General features: G+C 40.6%; 2 protein-coding genes across 2 annotated transcripts in view; one reads left to right on the top strand and one right to left on the bottom strand.

Moving 5' to 3' along the window:
- LOC138966253 (uncharacterized) overlaps window positions 1-22986 on the top strand; it is a 33250-nt gene that overhangs the window by 1473 nt on the left and 8791 nt on the right. The window contains exon 1 of the mRNA XM_070338393.1: window positions 1-62. This exon is cut by the window's left edge and continues 1473 nt beyond it. Within this exon, the coding sequence (XP_070194494.1) occupies window positions 1-62 (62 nt within the window). The remainder of the gene's footprint in view (window positions 63-22986) is intronic.
- Window positions 10665-22986, bottom strand: part of LOC138966256 (epithelial membrane protein 3-like) — a 91559-nt gene continuing 79237 nt past the window's right edge. The window contains exon 5 of the mRNA XM_070338398.1: window positions 10665-10795. The gene's annotated coding sequence lies outside the window, so the exon portion shown is untranslated. The remainder of the gene's footprint in view (window positions 10796-22986) is intronic.

Here is a 22986-nt window from a genome sequence, read left to right as displayed (position 1 = left end):
CCCTACTTCTTGGTGGACCTGCTGACCGGCTGTCATCCGGTGGATAACGACACCCACTGCAGGTAAGGCCAAAAAAACCAAAAAAGTCTGTTTACGGTATCCCGACCGACCCTATTTTTTTCGCGCGACCCCAGACTTTTTTGGGGCATTTGGGGAAAAAAAAATAATAATAATAATAAAAAAATTAAAAAAATCTTTGTTTTTTGGCAAAATAACTTAAAATATGTGTTTTGGGGAAAAAAAATAAAATAAAATTCCCGACCTACCGACCCTATTTTTTGCCTATGTTACCGTAAACAGACTATTTTTTGTTTGTTGGCCTAATGTCCCGATTCTTTTTTCTCTCGTCCCACGTCACCTTCCTTCCCACTCTTGCTTATTTTAATTTTTTATGTATTTTAATGTCTGCTTGTTTGCTTTTGCGAATGTGATTTTGGGGGGTATCCTAGGTCTCCGGTTCCCTGCATAAACACTAATTCGTGAAAAATGAAATTCTTTATTTCATACGGTAGGGAAATGAATTACTTTTCTGGCAAAATACTTGGTTTTAACATAACTGGCCGCATCACAAAATCTACAGCTAAATGTATCTGCCTACTTTTTTTTATGACGGGTATAGTATAGAGGAGAGATAACTTTAAAAAGTGTGTTGATGGTAATACTTTTACATTGTCTCCTAGCCTTTCAATCCAAATGTATGAGCACACACTTTCATCCATTCTATTCCTAATTAGAATAAAATTCTACACTAATCATCATAAAAAAACCTAAACACATATATTTAGCTGAAGAACTTTGTGATGCTGCCAGTTATAGTAAAACCAAGTATATTGCCAGAAAGGTAATTTATTCCCCTATCGTTTAAAAATGACTTCAGGAATTGCATCGCCGCGCTAACCACTGAGCTATGCGGATATCTGTCAAAAGAGGAACAACTGGGAATGTCTATTTTGTGAGATGCAAAACATTTGAAGAGCGGCAGTGCTCACTGTGCAACGCGACTGAAACTGAAAGGCCCGGTGAATGCGTGTACAATGCGTGTACACAAGGCCAGTTGGATTTCTCTGGCCAGAAATAATCATTGAAACCCTAAAAACACCCTCCAACACACCAATATGGTCAGGAAAAACGAAATAACAAAATACGAAATAACGAAAGGTGTTTCAGTTTTGTTTTGGCCAGCACGTTTTTGCTGTTGGGATAAACGAATTACATCCCTTTATATTGCTATTTCATGTGTTACGTGGATTTCCATTGGTCAATTGGGCAAAACTGAGCTCAGTGCAAAAGTGATATCGACGACATTTCCGTCGATATCAGTTTTGATTCCCGGGCATGCATCAACGCTTACGTCACGTATTCGACGTCATCACTTCGCATACCTTATGGTCTCGGTATTTCGTTGGCCTTCATATTTCCTACTTGTAAAATGACCCTCAAAGCTAACCGAGACTAGTTGAGGTTGTGGCTTTTTTAGCGAGTGGTTATCGACCTTTTTCATATAACCTTTGCCCCCAGCGTTTCGACCAATGAGATTTTAGGGCACGGCAGCCTCTCTCTGATAACCGGAACTGGGGGTCTCTAGGAGTATGGCCTGAAATACCTCTTTCACTTTCGGTGCTCGAAGTACTGTTGTGAGAGGAATACTTTTAGAAATTCTGCAAGAAAACGGATTATCTTGTTCAAAATCATGAACAAAAAGTCAAGGACATGCACGAAGGTATGGTTTGAAACGGCTATTGGTGGTATATGGACGAAAGACTTGGCGAACTTCCCCTGTATAACTATAAGCGAAGCAGACGTGATCGACCACAGGCACAGATACAGATCTCTGGATCAACTTACTGATACTACTGCGTCGACGTTCGACATCGGACAAGTTATACGACGCATCCAGCGCAAAGAATGCGAAACCTTGGGGTAAACGATGCACATACTGTGTACAGAAAATGTATTTGTGCATGGCACAACAGCTAAGCAACTGTGGTGATCAGACTCAGAGCGAGTGTGGGACGTCAATGAAGCAGACTCGCAACAAAGTGACGCTGACCGGACAGGCACTTGGAGCCTACTGCGAGTGTGTTGCTGGGTAAGTGTTGTTGGGCTTGTATGTTTTGTGGGATTAACTTGATAGTCCAAGCATATTAGAGAACAACGTTGAAGTGACAATGACTAGGTTTAAAATGTCCCTTATCAGAAAGTTCAACCTCAGTCCTTTGATGTTTATTAAACACATTTTCATATAAAGTTGGCGCTTCATATGGAAAAGTGGCTTTGAAATTGACCCTAATCCTTCTTTGGGCTCTGTAAATGTCGTTTGGGGCTATGGTTGTAAAACGGTATCTACTGGTCACCCCAATGTATAAACTGAAAACTCTTTCTGCACCAGAACACGCAGAAAGGATTGTATCTGCCTGATGTCTGATGCTTTTCAAAATCCCCAACCACTAACACCTTCAAAACGGACATTAACTGACACTGTTGTTTTTCCCTATATAATCCTTACTATTTTTCCGAGACGTCGTCCTGTTGTGTATTTAGCTTGCCACAACCTCATACATGGTCCTAAAAGTTAAAGTTGAAGAAAATACTAAAGATAAATGAACAAGCTGACGCAGTGTCATTCGCACCGTGAATCCCCCCATGGGAACATACTAAAGTCTGGTTCCAAATAGGCTCAATTTCCTTCTATTTCTTTGTATTTCTGCCTCGTAGGGGTAGGGGTGTTCAAACCAAAGGCACCTTTAAACCAAAATTCAAATCACACATCTTACAATACTAAGACACTCAGCAGTGAAAGGGTGTCTGCTGGTAAAAAATTCCAAACAATCCTAAAAGTACTTCACTACTAAACGTGCTTTTAAAAAGAGCCGTTATTTTTCCCTCTATAATCAGTATTGTGTTTTCTGCGAACATGTAGTCTATTTAGATGGTTGTCATGTGCACATGAGTTGCTAAAGCGTTTTCAGTTGGGCATATGTCGAAAAGCAAAGAATTAGCCCTTTGAAAACCATCAGAACTGTCACACAAAAATAACATTTACCTATCTCACCAACTGACCAAACATAGGGCTTTTCCTTATGTATTATGTATTGTCGTGTTTTTTGTAGCATACTTGTGAAAACAGCCACCACTGTTGTAAATGATACTTTAAAGAGCATTATTTCATTTTTACAGTTGAAGGACAACCTGGACTGCCGTATATTACAGCTGTTTTACAATCAGCCAAAATGTTCTTAACAAACGTATGTTAAGAACAACTCCCATAGTGAAATTGAAGGAAAACAAAGTGAAAATCCCCCTGCCATAGAGGAGCTAAAGAATCAACAATAAACGACTGCATGGATAGCTTGATGCACGAATGCATTGCGGACATGTTTGTCTCCAACCAAGAGAAAGTTCCAAAAAATCCCTTTTGTGCTTCTTATTATACAGTGACGTCAAAGACAGCCTTTTCTGCTGTTCATACATTCAGGGGTTATGGTTACACTAAACGACGTAGTTGTAGCCATACTGCCATCCAGATTTATTTTTTCCTTGCGAGCAGTCACAGGGTGTTTGTGCTGTCTGCCAACCGTCAGACGACCCCGCCCAAGTCTGTTAAGGGACCGTTTGACCGTTATAGAACGCGTCTTTTTGATTTTTTAGCACATTTGGAAACGGTTGATTTTTATCCCTACCATTGTTTCCAAACATTATATAGGAATGTTTTGTGAACAACGGATAATAGCCGCTACTCGCATGTGTAGCAAAAGTGAGCGTACATACTCACCCTGGTCGTACAGCCGTTGTCCGTTGCCCGTCTTCATCTGTCTGTACAAATCATTACCTTTGGATTTTTCTCGAACGCTATGAAGTGAAGAAACACCAAATGTTGCAAAATGTTGTATGACCCCAAGAGCTCAAAAAAGATACTTGAGAACTCTCCCTGTGACCTTGACCTTAAGGTAAGGTCAAGGTCACAGGGAGAATGAATGTGGTCTAAAAACTGCAAAATTTCACATTGTGCCAGTTTTCTGGAAAACAAATTAAAAACAGCGGGCTTAGTTTTGTATGGTATACAAGAAAAAGAAAGCCTTATCTTCTGATACCATTTTGGTTGACCTCGCTTCAATGTCAAGGTCACAGGAGTCCTTCAAAGTTGAATTGTATACATGTTTTGAAGTGACCTTGACCCTGAACTATAAAAAAAAATCTTTCAAACTTCATAATTGTGTGGGGCACATGTTATATAATGATATTGAGCCACATTTAGTCACATATCATCAAGGTCAAGGTCACTTTGCCCCTTATGAAATGTGACTGAAACGGGCAATTGAATCACTAAAAGTGACAATGTCTCTTTGTAGAAAGTGCCAATAAGTATGTTTATGCTTCCTATGTCTTGAATTGATAGCCTTGTGATGTGTGACCTTTGATGATCTTGACCTTGGCCAAAGGTCATGTGTAATTTGGTAGGAAAAATCTGTAAACCAGTTCTAATAGTGTACAATGTCCTTGCCAGCTTCAGTTGTTAGACCTTCACCTTCAAGGTCACCTGAAGGTCAAGGTCACTTTAAGACAAAGGTCAAGCATGAGAGTTGCATGGGCTTTGCTTTGTTAAGATTTTTTACCAAGACACATGGATTTCTTTACCCGGCTTGGTCACATTTTTCATAGGGGTCAATGTGACCTTGACCCTAACGATATGTGACCAGATGTGGCTCACTATGAAATTCTAACAAACGCCCCACTCAGTGTTTAAGTTTGTAAGAGATATCGTCCATAGTAAAGTTAAAGGGGCAAGCTCACATCAAAATATGTCTACAATTCAACTTTGAAGGGCTCCTCTGACCTTGACATTGAAGCGAGGTCAACCAAAATGGTATCAGAAGATAAGGCTTTCTTTTTCTTTTATACCATACAAAACTAAGCCCGCTGTTTTTAATTTGTTTTCCAGAAAACTGGCACAATGTGAAATTTTGCAGTTTTTAGACCACATTCATTCTCCCTGTGACCTTGACCTTAAGGTAAGGTCAAGGTTCTCAAGTATCTTTTTTGAGCTCTTGGGGTCATACAACATTTTGCAACATTTGGTGTTTCTTCACTTCATAGCGTTCGAGAAAAATCCAAAGGTAATGTTCAGTACAGACAGATAAAGACGGGCAACGGACAACGGCTGGACGACCAGGGTATGTACGCTCACTTTCGATACACATGCGAGTAGCGGCTATTATCCGTTGTTCACAAAACATTCCTATATAATGTTTGGAAACAATGGTAGGGATAAAAATCAACCGTTTCCAACTGTGCCAAAAAATCAAAAAGACGCGTTCTATAACGGTCAAACGGTCCCTTAACAGACTTGGGCGGGGTCATCTAACGGTTGGCAGACAGCACAAACACCCTGTGACTGCTCGCAAGGAAAAAATAAATCTGGATGGCAGTATGGCTACAACTACGTCGTTTAGTGTAACCATAACCCCTGAATGTATGAACAGCAGAAAAGGCTGTCTTTGACGTCACTGTATAATAAGAAGCACAAAAGGGATTTTTTGGAACTTTCTCTTGGTTGGAGACAAACATGTCCGCAATGCATTCGTGCATCAAGCTATCCATGCAGTCGTTTATTGTTGATTCTTTAGCTCCTCTATGGCAGGGGGATTTTCACTTTGTTTTCCTTCAATTTCACTATGGGAGTTGTTCTTAACATACGTTTGTTAAGAAAATTTTGGCTGATTGTAAAACAGCTGTAATATACGGCAGTCCAGGTTGTCCTTCAACTGTAAAAATGAAATAATGCTCTTTAAAGTATCATTTACAACAGGGGTGGCTGTTTTCACAAGTATGCTACAAAAAACACGACAATACATAATACATAAGGAAAAGCCCTATGTTTGGTCAGTTGGTGAGATAGGTAAATGTTATTTTTGTGTGACAGTTCTGATGGTTTTCAAAGGGCTAATTCTTTGCTTTTCGACATATGCCCAACTGAAAACGCTTTAGCAACTCATGTGCACATGACAACCATCTAAATAGACTACATGTTCGCAGAAAACACAATACTGATTATAGAGGGAAAAATAACGGCTCTTTTTAAAAGCACGTTTAGTAGTGAAGTACTTTTAGGATTGTTTGGAATTTTTTACCAGCAGACACCCTTTCACTGCTGAGTGTCTTAGTATTGTAAGATGTGTGATTTGAATTTTGGTTTAAAGGTGCCTTTGGTTTGAACACCCCTACCCCTACGAGGCAGAAATACAAAGAAATAGAAGGAAATTGAGCCTATTTGGAACCAGACTTTAGTATGTTCCCATGGGGGGATTCACGGTGCGAATGACACTGCGTCAGTTTGTTCATTTATCTTTAGTATTTTCTTCAACTGTAACTTTTAGGACCATGTATGAGGTTGTGGCAAGCTAAATACACAACAGGACGACGTCTCGGAAAAATAGTAAGGATTATATAGGGAAAAACAACAGTGTCAGTTAATGTCCGTTTTGAAGGTGTTAGTGGTTGGGGATTTTGAAAAGCATCAGACATCAGGCAGATACAATCCTTTCTGCGTGTTCTGGTGCAGAAAGAGTTTTCAGTTTATACATTGGGGTGACCAGTAGATACCGTTTTACAACCATAGCCCCAAACGACATTTACAGAGCCCAAAGAAGGATTAGGGTCAATTTCAAAGCCACTTTTCCATATGAAGCGCCAACTTTATATGAAAATGTGTTTAATAAACATCAAAGGACTGAGGTTGAACTTTCTGATAAGGGACATTTTAAACCTAGTCATTGTCACTTCAACGTTCCCTTCACTAAAGTGGCTAAGATGCCTGGACTATGATGGCTGCGTTACTTGGTATCTCACACAATCAGTTTTCATATTCAGTCATATAATGCATTGCACACAAACACACACAGAGATTCATTATTCTCTACTGAAAATGTCTGCATGCAAAAGCTGTCTTTTTTGACAAAGTTATGAGCAGCATGTTTTTGTAATCTCAATCAGTATCTACAGGAGATCATGCCATGTTGGCTAGGCATGTTCAATATACCTGGTAACTGAGTGTGGACTTTTATTTAATGTGTGTACAAGTGTTTGTGAATCCTCTTGTCACTGAAGGTTATCACTGCAGTAAGATCAAATTCCATTCTGAGCCGGTATATATTTTATATCAACATCATGCGCCTACAAGCTCTCTGTAGGAATTCCTATTTTGCATTGAAAGATAATTTTGGGAAAGATAAAGTTATTTGTTATTAGCAGGCTAAACAAAATCAAGATGACACAAACAGAATTTGATTGTGTGTTGTTCTTTTTACACAGAAAGGACAGTTTTGCAACCATCTGGCTGCCACACTTTTCGCCGCTTCACACTACACGGCTGAAGGAATCGACACTGTGCCAGCAGACAAAACTTGTACACACTACAAATGTATACATGTGGAAGGGGCATGCTGCCAAGAAAACTGCACCAGCTGCGCTCGATGACATACAAATTGTTAAGTAAGTTTGTATAATAATTAATATTAAAGAAATTAGGGTTGTGTTACCTAAAGGTTTACATCAGAGTGTGATTTTTTTTCAGAACATAAGTCTCAAAGTTAAAATATAGAGCTTGTTAACTATAACAGCTACAACTTTGGGGAAAGAGAAACAGTGATATTTAGAAAGTGCATCATCAAACTATGAATTTTACATTTAGTCAAGAAACGAGGGCGGTGGTATATGTGTGTAGAGCAATTTCCGGAAAACTACAACATTATGTTTAAGTTAGAAACAAACCAGCCCTGAAACTTAGTGAAAGTGGCAAATATTTTGCTCGCCATGGTGAGTAGAAGCATATAACTGGTCAGTAGAAATGTTCATCTACTCGCCAAATGCGAGTGAAGATGCTGAATCAAATTGTTGGTTTGGTTTGTAAAATTTGCTCTCTGGATAGTACGTTTTCGCACCATTTTTTGGACTTTCAGGGCTGCAACCTTAGAAAGTTAAACAGATTTTGTTTTAACACAGGGAAGCGTGATTTCCTGTGGGACGGTTTTGCTACTGCGCTATGCTGGGTTGCCACGTACCTTATTCGACGTGGATGCTGGTTTTCAGCTAAGCATTGTCCCTGTGAAATGTACTGCGTTCAGTATCATTTTGTGAGTTTGACAGACTGGCGCAACTTGTTTTAGCATCTGTACCCAGCATATGATTTGTCAAGTAAAAAAATAATTTCATTTTCAGGTATGCTTCAAGACAAGACAAGTTTCCCCGGACGACTCTTCAAGGCCACAACTTTGACCCAAGAAGTCTGGATGCAAGGAAGCGCGACGAAGAGATCTTCAACAACCGGTACCAACCTTTGAAGGCTGCATATGGTTATATACTGAACTAGGGTTTTCAAGGTGTGATATTTTTTCCCAATACCAGTGTGAATATCCATCCGAGCAGTCACAAGAAACCACGGGAACTTCAACAGTAGTTTATTTAGGATGCAAAAAAAATTCCGTACGAAAAAGAACCGAAAAACCCTCAATAGAAAACCTCAAGGCAAATTTTGCGACATCAGCCTTGTCAGGTTAGAAAGTTAAACAGCCACATGACAGCAATTGTAGACAACAGTACAGCTTAAGTTCTGTCAAAGCAGACATATATGGAAAAATTCATGATCCTCATCACTAAAACCATGCTCTTCTCTTGGAGTCAAAGGGAAAAGTGGCAGAAAATGGGGGGAAAAGTTCCAGAATTGCAGGATAAGCACTGTTTTATCCTGTAGCCAGACGAAACTAGTTCTTTGCACTCAACTACTTTCAGTGCCTCAAAATACTCTAAATATTCATTAATAACATAGGAGAAGATTCCAAAATATTAAACTTTAAATGTTTAATAAAAAAAATTGCATTATTAATTAGAAATTTTGTATCCCTATTGTATCTTGTGGACAGACGTTTTCAGTGGCAGGGGAAGACAAGCACACTGGTCACACCAGAGTTATCCTCAAACACAGAGATATAGACTAAGGAGTGGTGCAGGGGAGATAATACATTTTTTTATTTAACCGACTCTCTTTACAAAGTGACTGCACCACTGGAATAAATAAAAATACATCTTAAGATTTAAACAGTATTATGTACACATGTAATTTATGTGAACCTCGCATGTCAAGTGAAAATGCATACAGTTTCGATATTATTACGGTATCTATGAGCGATCATGTGACCTATTTGCACAGGTAAAATCAGTATTTTGTTCACAGCGAGGGAGGGTACGTAGTGCTGTCACCTCTGTGTGTGAGTTCAGGTTTAATTTTGTAAATGCCTGCAGTTAAGATAGAAGACTATGGAAGCTGGTGATAACTTGTGTCAGAGGATAGTAAGAAGTGTTTCGTCTTCGCACGGACTATACCATCTTCCAGGACTTTTGTGTATTATTCGTAGAACGTATCAGAGCCGAGGAAATGTGTTGTGAACAGCGATTCTCAGTGATGAAAGTGTAGTGTGTGTAGTGCCGGACTGTGTTATTCTTCGACTTCGGAATGGCAAGGAGGTATTTTGTGAGATGATTTATGATTTGATATCTATGTACTGATGATTTGATTCAATAGCGAAATGTTTGAAATGTTCATTCGTTTTGTGCCATGTTTGTTATTCAAGAGTGTGTTGTCACCATCCCTTACAAATGTGCCGATATGGACGTGTGTGAATGTGGATGCAGACATGCGCTTTTGAGTGAGTGAATTAGAAGCCCTGTGCATGAAAAAGTCATAAGCGGATCACTAAATTAGCAAACATAAAAATTTCTTGACATACGCATTGATCTGATCGAGGTAATAACATTAGCACTTTTTTAAAAATTTATTTCTCATTTATTTGTTATTTTTGGAGGAAATTATAATGCAATTCACTGATTTTTAAAAACATGATTCCAATTGTCTCCCTTGAACAAACATTTTAGTACACAATTTGTTTTACTTACTTTTATTTCAAAGCTATAACAAGGAAAAAATCTTATTAAATTGATCTTGGGACCGTGCACAAGCTGACAGACTTGAACTCAAAAGTCACAGAAGATTCTTGGTTGCGACTTGAGTTCAAGCCGATCAGCTTATGCACAGTCCCAAGATTTGTCTGTATTTATTTATCACTTAGAATAAAATACAATTTTTCTTTTAATTAAACTGTAGATATGCCAAAGATTGTTTTGAATCTTTTTTTGGTGGTAATTTTCCTTAAGAAATAACTAAGTGAAAACAAATTGTGTACAAAATTGTCTGTACAAGGGAGACAATTTGAAGCCATTTTAAAACTAAGCCGTATAGTATCCTTCAAATATAACAAGAAATAAAGAATAAACGTCTCTTGACATGTTGTCTACCTAATTATCTTGATCTCATTTATTTAAAATGGAAATCGTTATGTTCGTAAGCTCACATACAAATTAAAATCATTCATGCAACAAACTTAGACCAGACCAGAGATTTGATTGATAATTATTTTATAAAGCGCCAGAGTAAATTATATACTCCATTACATGACAAAACCAGTGTAAAACTATACTGCAGTGTCGTTTGTCAGTAGAGAATCGACAGAAAAAGGGCTTATACATGTTCTCCTTTAGCTTCATGTTTGTCTTTCTTCAAGTAAGAAACATCTTCAGTCAGACGCTTAATCACAGAGGCCTGTTCTGTAATTGTCATCTGCAGCTCTCCCAACTTGAGCGTAGTCTGTGTTCCAATAACGGGTAGTCGTATCCCTCTTTGTGTAGGCATGATCTGGCCCTGGTCCTAAGCTCTCACTAGATGCGGAGGGCAAAGGAATGGCCGCTTCTGTACTCACGGAATAAAATAACTTAACATGTTTTAAAATTTAATATCTCAAAATCGGAAAAAGTTGCAGGAGAGCGGGGTGGTACGATCATAGAACCATCAATTCCTGAGAAGAGGAAAAAAACCGGAATGTTCTCGGTTGCTTAGTTTTTTCACAATTGGTCCTCAAAGACGCATGGTGTCATTTTGGAGTTTACTAGACTGACGCCTAAGCTTGCCGACGCTGCCGACAGCCAGTGCACGCTGTGTGTGCTGTAAACAGGTAGGCCTGCACTCTTTGACTCTCGGGGCACGTCTACCCGTACTTGAAACCTGCAAAAGGTCTGCTGCTGATCCACGAATATTGCATGAAAGTACTGCCTTTGGTTTGTCCGTTTGTTTGTGAGTGAGAACAACTCACTAAAATGTTTCTTTCTCTTTGCCCAAAACTGTCCACTCTGTCTTTCTCTTTCACCATGCCACGAACGTGTGTGAACGATAGACTCGTCGCAATAGGGATGTTGAGAGGAGGGATGACTTATACTGATGTTGCTAGGAGATTCGGAGTGACCAGGCAATCATTTGCCTTGTGGCGAAGAAGGTACCAGCAAAACAACGGTAACGTTGGAGACCTGCCTCGCCAAGGACGGCCCCGTGTCACCAATCCTCAGCAAGACCGCTTCATTAGGGTGCGCTAGCATCTGCGTAATCGATTCCACCCGGCTACTGTTACTGCCAGAACCATCCCAGGACTTCGCCGCATCTGCCCCCGCGGCTGCGATCAACCAGTGCACGCACAGCGCTGTCAAACACACAGTGCTAAGTTTGTAAACTCCAAAATGACACCATGCGTCTTTGAGCTCAAATTGCAACAAAAAAACGGAACAAGCCAGACTATTCCGTTTTTTTGCCCATAATGAGCAATTGAACAAGCTTTACGTTGGTACAAAACTCACTCCTGTAACTTTTTCCGATTTTGAGATATTAAATTTTAAACAATGTTAAGTTATACTGTTCAAAAAAAGAAACGCATAGTTGCTACTTGCCAAATTTGTTTTCTTTTTCGAAAAAATTAACAGAAAATCCAATATTTAGATTATTTGTTTGAAATTTGGTATGGACACAGTTGAATGCACACACAGTTCATTTGCATCTTCAAATCAATCAGTCAATCAATACGATTGGGTGCCGAGGCTGTCAAGTCAGTAGGGGGGTGTGACTGCCTTGAGCAGCAACAACTGCCCGGCACCTTCTGGGCATGGACTGGATCAGATGCCGGATATCTTGCTGTGGGATGGTGTCGCACTCCTCCTGAAGTGCCTGCAATAGATCGCGGTGATTTGCCGGCGCTTCTTCTCGCCTGCGCACACGTCTGTCCAATTCATCCCAGAGGTGTTCTATCGGGTTCATGTCTGGCGACATGGATGGCCAGGGAAGCACCTGGACATGGTGGTCGGTGAGGAACTGGGTGGTGAGTCGTGCTGTGTACGGGCGAGCGTTGTCCTGCTGGAATATGGCATCCTGGTCAGCCAGAAGAGGAAGGGCGTGTGGGCGCAGAATTTCCTCCACGTATCGCTGGGCAGTTATGCGCCCTTGGACGTGCACCAGGGTGCTCCTTCCAGCGGTATTGATCGCCCCCCACACCATGACGCCTCCACCACCATGAACGGGTGCCTCATCCACACAGTTGGGCGCGTAACGTTCGTTTACTCTCCGGTAGACCCTCCTCCGACCATCATGTCGCTGGAGCAGGAAGTAGGACTCGTCGCTGAACCACACGTGTCTCCAGTGATTCCGGACGGTCCAGCGAAGGTGCTGGTTGCCCCACTGCACTCGGTTCTGGCGATGGCGGCGGGTGAGGACAGCTCCTCTGTGAGGTCTGCGAGCTCTCAAACCAGCTTCATGCAGGCGGTTCCGCACGGTCTGGTCCGATAATCGGTGTGGCCCGGGAAGAGCCTGGACAGAAGATGAGGCCGACAGGAAACGATTCCGGAGGTGGCGGAGCCGTATGAAGCGGTCGTGAGCAGCAGTTGTCGCCCTTGGTCTTCCCGCTCGTGGCAAGTCAGCAACGGAGCCAGTGGCTTGAAACCTGCCCCACAGTCTACTGATGGTGCTCTGGGACACGTGGAAGTGCCTGGCGATTGCACTTTGACTTTGGCCTGCTTGTAAACGACCCAATGCAATTTGGCAGTCTTCTCTGCTCAATCGGGCCATCTTTCGTCGCTGAATTGTCGTATGATTTTTTTGTGGCGAACAATCCGCTTTTATGGGTTTTGGAAGACATGGTGAGAGCTCAATATTCCCCGAGTTTCACGAGATTACACTGAAGCATGACGAGTGGTCATGCCAAATGAGCAATTTTGACATTGTAGCCACTGATAACGCATGCGTCACGTGCAGAGCTCACTTGTGGCAATGGACGAAAGGTCGACGACCAGATAAACATTTTCTGCAGTTTGGTGGATATCCTTGTAGCCATATAACTAAATTAACCAAATATTACAAGCTATGCGTTTCTTTTTTTGAACAGTATATTTTTATTCCGTGAGTATACAAAATCAAATGTATACATTAGCATCAATGATCTTGTTATCAGATTACACATGCATCACACTCACAGCATTTATGCATGAAAATACATGAGGGGAATAACTTTTGAAATTGAAAAAACTTAGGGGTGCCGGAGATGCTCCCCGGAAAATATTTCGGAGTGTTCTATGCAAAATCAAAATTGTAGAAATCTAGTGGTATTTTTGTTGTTGCATCAATTCAATGGTACATTTCTGAGAATAAAAAAGTGATTCAGCATGGGCATCATCGTTGCCCTGAAAACTGCATCATTGATTTAAGAGTCGGTTGACTGAATGCACATGGCTTGTCGACATATGTCCAGATCTTGTTTGTTTGTTTTCTAAAATCTTGAATCTGTTTCGTGACCCTTCCTATACATCCTTTATGGGCTGCCGATTCATTTTAAGATTCTTATACACTGATGTAGGAAGAAAATTTTAAGTCAGTAGATCATAAATTGATAAAAACAAACAAAGCTTACTTGGCTCTGAGTCTCTTCCAGTTCCAATGATATTTTCAGCGTTAACACTGGGGGGTGGAAGCAAAACGGCCTGCTTGTCGTCGGTCTTCAGCGGACAAAGTCACGTCTCTGACCAGTACCTTGTCCTTCTGCTAGTGTCACTTGTTCTTGGGTTAACTGTTCTCTCATATCCAAGATTAAGGGTGGGTACGAAGTCAACGGAGTTGGCATCGTTGATGGCCATGCCAGACACGAAGTGACGCGAGCAGAAATTTCAATGGCACGACAAACCCCTGTCGTCGGATTGCTTGCACCCATCGCGTTCTTCACTGTTGCGCCTTCGCACTTACACCCATCGGAAAGTCATACAATGACAAATTCTGTCCACCGTATTTCTCTTTCTTCCTTCCACTGTTGCAGTTGTAAACACAACAGTAATATTTGCCTCGTCGTCTCCGCACTTTACTTTGCACCAAGCCTCGTTGTCGATTTTCCTTTAACCCCCTTCTTCCGGCAGATCTAACTTCAAAGATCACTGCGCATGCACCAAAATCTAAGCGAAAAAGGTCTATTGTAATTCAATCAAGTTGGCGTTTTAATGAAACAGATCCTGTGATTGATCAGAATGCCCCAACTCATTAAAAATTACCGGTCATTAATTGTCGATAACCACTCGCTAAAAAAGTGGTCACACTTTAGCCTCCAAGTATACATGGGGCTTAATTATAGGCGTAAAAGTACTGTATAATATGTGTTATGAAAAAATAAAACAGGGAGTATCACATTCAAAAATGTTCATACGAAATCAATCAATTCAATTATCCTATAGCATCAATGAAAAAAGTGTCTATATAAACACGAATCCTTTGCAAATTTACCATAATAATTATTTACACAAGCATTATACTTTTCGATCAAAAACCTTTGTTTAACTATTTTCACAAAAACATTTAGTGTTGGGACTATCTTATTTAATGTGGCTCCAAATATACTTTGTTTGGCAAGGTTTGATATTTAAGGGATGATTCTGGTGCCACAGCGATGCCCAGCCAAGCGTGACCGCAGCATGTTCTGAGAGGCACGCAGCGATAACAGCAGTCAGAGCGAAACTGCGTGGAACGTTCCATATTTTCTCATGTGTTTGCATGACTCAAAAATTTTAGTAATAAATTTTCATTTGATTAATATACTTACCCAACTGACATATAGCAATTAACCCTGGTTCAGTGCTGGTAACGCTGTACGCGTCCCCTTGGTAACAAGGGAGACCACTCTAAAAATGCCAGACCAATATCTAGTCTGACTTCCGTATGCGTGCGCATACGCCGCCATTTGCATCATTCCAAAACGAAGCCCAACTCCCTTCTTTTTTAGAAACATATAACCCCCACAGCGGGGAGGCGGGAGGGAATAAACGATGTGAGTTGGGTAAGTATATTAATCAAATGAAAATTTATTACTAAAATTTTTGATTAAATTACATATCTTACCCAACTCACATATAGCAGATTGCTACTAAAGGTGGAGGGCACTTTACCCAATCAGGAAATGAGAATCTGTCCTACCGCTACCATGATCCAAGCAAATAAGAGAACAACGTTGAAGTGACAATGACTAGGTTTAAAATGTCCCTTATCAGAAAGTTCAACCTCAGTCCTTTGATGTTTATTAAACACATTTTCATATAAAGTTGGCGCTTCATATGGAAAAGTGGCTTTGAAATTGACCCTAATCCTTCTTTGGGCTCTGTAAATGTCGTTTGGGGCTATGGTTGTAAAACGGTATCTACTGGTCACCCCAATGTATAAACTGAAAACTCTTTCTGCACCAGAACACGCAGAAAGGATTGTATCTGCCTGATGTCTGATGCTTTTCAAAATCCCCAACCACTAACACCTTCAAAACGGACATTAACTGACACTGTTGTTTTTCCCTATATAATCCTTACTATTTTTCCGAGACGTCGTCGTGTTGTGTATTTAGCTTGCCACAACCTGGTCCTAAAAGTTAAAGTTGAAGAAAATACTAAAGATAAATGAACAAGCTGACGCAGTGTCATTCGCACCGTGAATCCCCCCATGGGAACATACTAAAGTCTGGTTCCAAATAGGCTCAATTTCCTTCTATTTCTTTGTATTTCTGCCTCGTAGGGGTGGGGGTGTTCAAACCAAAGGCACCTTTAAACCAAAATTCAAATCACACATCTTACAATACTAAGACACTCAGCAGTGAAAGGGTGTCTGCTGGTAAAAAATTCCAAACAATCCTAAAAGTACTTCACTACTAAAAGTGCTTTTAAAAAGAGCCGTTATTTTTCCCTCTATATTCAGTATTGTGTTTTCTGCGAACATGTAGTCTATTTAGATGGTTGTCGTGTGCACTTGAGTTGCTAAAGCGTTTTCAGTTGGGCATATGTCGTAAAGCAAAGAATTAGCCCTTTGAAAACCATCAGAACTGTCACACAAAAATAACATTTACCTATCTCACCAACTAGGTCTTTTCCTTATGTATTATGTATTGTCGTGTTTTTTGTAGCATACTTGTGAAAACAGCCACCACTGTTGTAAATGATACTTTAAAGAGCATTATTTCATTTTTACAGTTGAAGGACAACCTGGACTGCCGTATATTACAGCTGTTTTACAATCAGCCAAAATGTTCTTAACAAACGTATGTTAAGAACAACTCCCATAGTGAAATTGAAGGAAAACAAAGTGAAAATCCCCCTGCCATAGAGGAGCTAAAGAATCAACAATAAACGACTGCATGGATAGCTTGATGCACGAATGCATTGCGGACATGTTTGTCTCCAACCAAGAGAAAGTTCCAAAAAATCCCTTTTGTGCTTCTTATTATACAGTGACGTCAAAGACAGCCTTTTCTGCTGTTCATACATTCAGGGGTTATGGTTACACTAAACGACGTAGTTGTAGCCATACTGCCATCCAGATTTATTTTTTCCTTGCGAGCAGTCACAGGGTGTTTGTGCTGTCTGCCAACCGTTAGATGACCCCGCCCAAGTCTGTTAAGGGACCGTTTGACCGTTATAGAACGCGTCTTTTTGATTTTTTGGCACAGTTGGAAACGGTTGATTTTTATCCCTACCATTGTTTCCAAACATTATATAGGAATGTTTTGTGAACAACGGATAATAGCCGCTACTCGCATGTGTAGCAAAAGTGAGCGTACATACTCACCCTGGTCGTACAGCCATTGTCCGTTGCCCGTCTTCATCTGTCTGTACAAATCATTAAAGAGTATATATATATATATATATATATATATATATATGTGTGTGTGTGTGTGTGTGTGTGTGTGTGTGTGTGTGTGTGTGTGTGAGTGTGTGTGTGTGTGTGTGTGTGTGTGTGTGTGTGTGTGTGTGTGTAGCTCAGAGACGCCAGGATGGAGGAAGATGGAGGTTGGGCATGCACATTCCTGTAACCGTGCAGTTGTTACTTGAGCCCTTGAGTTGATTGTTTACACTTGAACCTAGCCTTCACTAAAGTGGCTACGATGCCTGGATACATTTGTGGGTAAACATGTATACAGAGCTGGATCCTCTATAACCAAGGGGTACCGTAGAAGAAGGCAAAAGAGAAAAGGCATTTCAATGCAAGAAAGGGTTAGGCCCGTAGGACTTGTCTTACAGCTGGTTCATAAAATATACATTGAAACATGCTAACTGTATCCTTTACATGACTTTCACCTTTATGTGACCTCGAAATTCAAGGTCAAACAATTGAAACTGTCAATAGCATCATTCGATACAAATTGTTTTACACATTTCTCTTACGAAAATACATATGACCTTGACCCAAAGTCAAGTTCATCCAAGGTCACTGAACATAAGACCAGTAATTCAACATAATTATACAAAGGATAATGGTGCTTTTTAACACTTTTTATCAAGACACATGGTCACTTTTAAATAGTGATTTCTTTACCCGTCTTGGTCACATTTTTCATAGGGGTCAATGTGACCTTGACACTGACGACATGTGACCAGATGTGGCTCACTATGAAACTCTAACAAACGCCCCACTCAGTGTTTAAGTTTGTAAGAGATATCGTCCATAGTAAAGTTAAGGGGCAAGCTCACATCAAAATATGTCTACAATTCAACTTTGAAGGACTCCTCTGACCTTGACATTGAAGCGAGGTCAACCAAAATAAGGCTTTCTTTTTCTTGTATACCATACAAAACTAAGCCCGCTGTTTTTAATTTGTTTTCCAGAAAACTGGCACAATGTGAAATTTTGCAGTTTTTAGACCACATTAATTCTCCCTGTGACCTTGACCTTATGGTAAGGTCAAAGTTCTCAAGTATCTTTTTTGAGCTCTTGGGGTCATACAACATTTTGCAACATTTGGTGTTTCTTCACTTCATAGCGTTGGAGAAATATCCAAAGGTAATGTTCAGTACAGACAGATAAAGACGGGCAACGGACAACGGCTGGACGACCAGGGTGAGTATGTACGCTCACTTTTGCTACACATGCGAGTAGCGGCTATTATCCGTTGTTCACAAAACATTCCTATATAATGTTTGGAAACAATGGTAGGGATAAAAATCAACCGTTTCCAACTGTGCCAAAAAATCAAAAAGACGCGTTCTATAACGGTCAAACGGTCCCTTAACAGACTTGGGCGGGGTCATCTAACGGTTGGCAGACAGAACTTTCTCTTGGTTGGAGACAAACATGTCCGCAATGCATTCGTGCATCAAGCTATCCATACAGTCGTTTATTGTTGATTCTTTAGCTCCTCTATGGCAGGGGGGTTTTCACTTTGTTTTCCTTCAATTTCACTATGGGAGTTGTTCTTAAACATACGTTTGTTAAGAAAATTTTGGCTGATTGTAAAACAGCTGTAATATACGGCAGTCCAGGTTGTCCTTCAACTGTAAAAATGAAATAATGCTCTTTAAAGTATCATTTACAACGGTGGTGGCTGTTTTCACAAGTATGCTACAAAAAACATGACAATACATAATACATAAGGAAAAGCCCTATGTTTGGTCAGTTGGTGAGATAGGTAAATGTTATTTTTGTGTGACAGTTCTGATGGTTTTCAAAGGGCTAATTCTTTGCTTTTCGACATATGCCCAACTGAAAACGCTTTAGCAACTCATGTGCACATGACAACCATCTAAATAGACTACATGTTCGCAGAAAACACAATACTGATTATAGAGGGAAAAATAACGGCTCTTTTTAAAAGCACGTTTACACACCCTGTTAGCTATGGTACTGGAGTTCTGGTCCTTGATCCTTTTCTAAACTTCCGGTGCGGCACGACGCGATAAGTTTTCTGCTTTTTTCTCAAAGTATACTCTGTTTTACACCCTGTAAGCCTTCGATGCAGTTGTAGACATATGTCAGGTAATACCTCACCAAGTTGTATGGTGTCTGAGGCTGTCGTTGTGGCACAAACTTGCAATGAAATCTTCGATCGGGAGGTAACGTCCCAGGTCTTCTTAGATTTGATGTGGTAATGTCCTTGATGTTTACCTTTCGGGAGCATTATCGTCTGTTTTCTATACATATTTTACAGTCTAACACATTCACGCATTAAATTTAAGTCAGCTGCTCTTCCCACCTTTCTTATCAACAGAAGGTCCATGCTCCGTGCTCAGACGTCAGTAGTCACTCCATTCATTGTCCTATGTATTCATGGGTAACGTCCTTGTCTTTTTCGCCAAGCAAGGCACAAAAGATAACGTCCTTGTTCATTTTTGGCAAGAACAATTGCATTACTGTTTTGGCCAGTTTACAGTTGATTGATCTGTTCTAAATTCCCAACAGCGATATGCACATGATGTCAGTTGAAAAAAAGATAAAGTAGAGAAAACAATGAAAATTTTGTGCATTGTTTTTGCAGACTAGGAGGGGGGATTGAGCCTACATTTGTTTGATTCAAACAAAATGTTAATGGTGTGCGAGGTGATGCTTGTTTCAGATGGCGGATTTGTCTGTGGAAACGCTAGATGGCAGTGTCTTAAACGTTTCGGAGGTCGTGGTGGAAGCAACTGCACCTGGTCCATCTGTGGATCCGACGCGATAGGTTGCCGTTTTCCAGTTTCTCTTGCAGCTCGTCCACTGTTTTGCTTTCAGTGTCCAATCTTAACTTGGTCTCTTTCAGTGTAGGCGTTTGTTCATTGTCGAAGAGATCCTCGTCTCCATGACTGTCGCTCAAACACGAATTGATCTTCTTGGAATCAAACGAAATCTTCACAGTGCTGGTTGTTTGTGAGAGGGTTTCTATACACTGCTGCATAATCCCAGGGTTTGCCTCTCCGACATTCTGTGTTTCCAAGCATTTAAGTGACGGTACAATGAAATTTACCTTTGCCTCAGATGAGAGGCATCTACCTGAAGATTCAGCAGACCCTTCAACAACTTGACCTAATCCTTTTGGGCCACCCATAAATCTGAGAAGCTTCCCACCAAAAAGCTTGTAAGCTGTTTGCCAAAACGTTTTGGTCTGACTTGCGTATCTCATTGCACATGTTTCCTTTGTAGAATAGAAAGTCACAACATCTAGAAAGAGAAGGAGCGCAATATTATCCATTGGCAATATGCCATTTGCAATAATCTCGTGAAGGGTGATCCAGTGTGACAACAGACCTTGTTTTTTTAGACGGGCTGCAGCTGCAGCCCGTAGAAATTGTTTTTCTTCTTCTTCTTCTTCTTCTTCTTCTTCTTCTTCTTCTTCTTCTTCTTCTTTTTCTTCTTCTTCTTTTTCTCTGGGTCCTGCGGTTTCATGTTTGAATAACTTGCTTACTAGCACTTGTTTTCCTGTAGCATGATCAATTGTTAACTGACGGAACTTGAGTGGTTTGTCAGAATGCGTTGACTCAAGGTGCTCTTTAGTGGCGCGGAGTGAGTCAAATTTAGCTTCACAGTGATAACACCTGAAGTCCATCAGCTGAAACAAGGAACAACGAATTCATAACAGAGAAATACTCATGCTATTGTGTATTGTAGGGGAAGGGGTATTCAGTTTGAATGCCACCCTTTGAACTGTTGGCTTCATGATGAAATGCGAAAACACCCCAAAACACGTTAGTAGACTTGAGGAAACACTTGTAGTACCCCTAGAAGCAATTCAACGCTTGAGAGATTTTAGAACACATATATCAACTGTAAACTGGCCAAAACAGTGTTGCAATTGTTCTTTCAAAAAGTGAACAAAGACGTTATCTTTTGTGCCTTGCTTGGCGAAAAAGACAAGGACGTTACCCATGAATACATAGGACAATGAATGGAGTGACTACTGACGTCTGAGCACGGAGCATGGACCTTCTGTTGATAAGAAAGGTGGGAAGAGCAGCTGACTTAATGCGTGAATGTGTTAGACTGTAAAATATGTATAGAAAACGGACGATAATGCTCCCGAAAGGTAAACATCAAGGACATTACCACATCAAATCTAAGAAGACCTGGGACGTTACCTCCCGATCGAAGATTTCATTGCAAGTTTGTGCCACAACGACAGCCTCATACACCATACAACTTGGTGAGGTATTACCTGACATATGTCTACAACTGCATCGAAGGCTTACAGGGTGTAAAACAGAGTATACTTTGAGAAAAAAAGCAGAAAACTTACCGCGTCGTGCCGCACCGGAAGTTTAGAAAAGGATCAAGGACCAGAACTCCAATACCATAGCTAACAGGGTGTGGTTTAGTAGTGAAGTACTTTTAGGATTGTTTGGAATTTTTTACCAGCAGACACCCTTTCACTGCTGAGTGTCTTAGTATTGTAAGATGTGTGATATGAGTTTTGGTTTAAAGGTGCCTTTGGTTTGAACACCCCCACCCCTACGAGGGAGAAATACAAAGAAATAGAAGGAAATTGAGCCTATTTGGAACCAGACTTTAGTATGTTCCCATGGGGGGATTCACGGTGCGAATGACACTGCGTCAGCTTGTTCATTTATCTTTAGTATTTTCTTCAACTTTAACTTTTAGGACCATGTATGAGGTTGTGGCAAGCTAAATACACAACACGACGACGTCTCGGAAAAATAGTAAGGATTATATAGGGAAAAACAACAGTGTCAGGTAAAGTCCGTTTTGAAGGTGTTAGTGGTTGAGGATTTTGAAAAGCATCAGACATCAGGCAGATACAATCCTTTCTGCGTGTTCTGGTGCAGAAAGAGTTTTCAGTTTATACATTGGGGTGACCAGTAGATACCATTTTACAACCATAGCCCCAAACGACATTTACAGAGCCCAAAGAAGGATTAGGGTCAATTTCAAAGCCATTTTTCCGTATGAAGCGCCAACTTTATATGAAAATGAGTTCAATAAACATCAAAGGACTGAGGTTGAACTTTCTGATAAGGGACATTTTAAACCTAGTCATTGTCACTTCAACGTTCCCTTCACTAAAGTGGCTAAGATGCCTGGATAACCAGAGCAGGCAACACAGAAACGCATTCTGTCTCAATGAAGAGACATCTCTGAGATAGACATCGATGAAAAACATCTTAAGCAAGCCGTTAAGCCGACTCAAGAAATAATGCCAGGAGACCAAATCGAAGAACAGCTAGAGAGGAATACCAACCTCTTGCCCCATGAGACCTGGCTGTAGTAATAAAGGGCCAACTGCCCTGACATCACCCGACTGAATCCGCCACAATACAAAAGCTTGTCTAACTATGGTGGAGGCCCACTTGAATAACATGACTTTCGAGATACCTGCACACCGCACCATGTTAAGTGAGATAAAAGGAAGTTTCTGAGTTTCCGATCGAGTGTGCGGAGTCCAAAACAGAAAACTGCTGAGGGCTCTAACAAGACAATTATGTACACCAGAACCTCCAGTAGCAAGACACTTGCTCAAGAGAGAAAAGTTAAGACCCCCCCCCCCTTTTTCTGCCACTACTTGAAGGCCTGCCTAAAAAATGTGGCAGTCCATCTAGCTAAGGTTGACTTCAAAAAGCCATTACCTCTACCAATGAAGATAGATATTCCTTCTTTCTTTATTTGATGTTTAACGTCGTTTTCAACCTTAACAGGTTATAACACGACAGAGTTGAAAGATATGATCAAGAACCTTTGATTCAATGATCTAAAAAAGATCAGTGCAAGTCAGAAAAGCTTTCGAACCTCGAAATGTAGACTTAGCTAAAAAATGGCTTTAGAGGAGCCAAAATATTGCTAAGTGATTGAAA

This window comes from Littorina saxatilis, linkage group LG5, assembly GCF_037325665.1.
Source record: "Littorina saxatilis isolate snail1 linkage group LG5, US_GU_Lsax_2.0, whole genome shotgun sequence".
In the NCBI taxonomy this organism is placed as follows: Eukaryota; Metazoa; Mollusca; class Gastropoda; order Littorinimorpha; family Littorinidae; genus Littorina; species Littorina saxatilis.
This window is presented reverse-complemented; position numbering and strand designations above follow the sequence as displayed.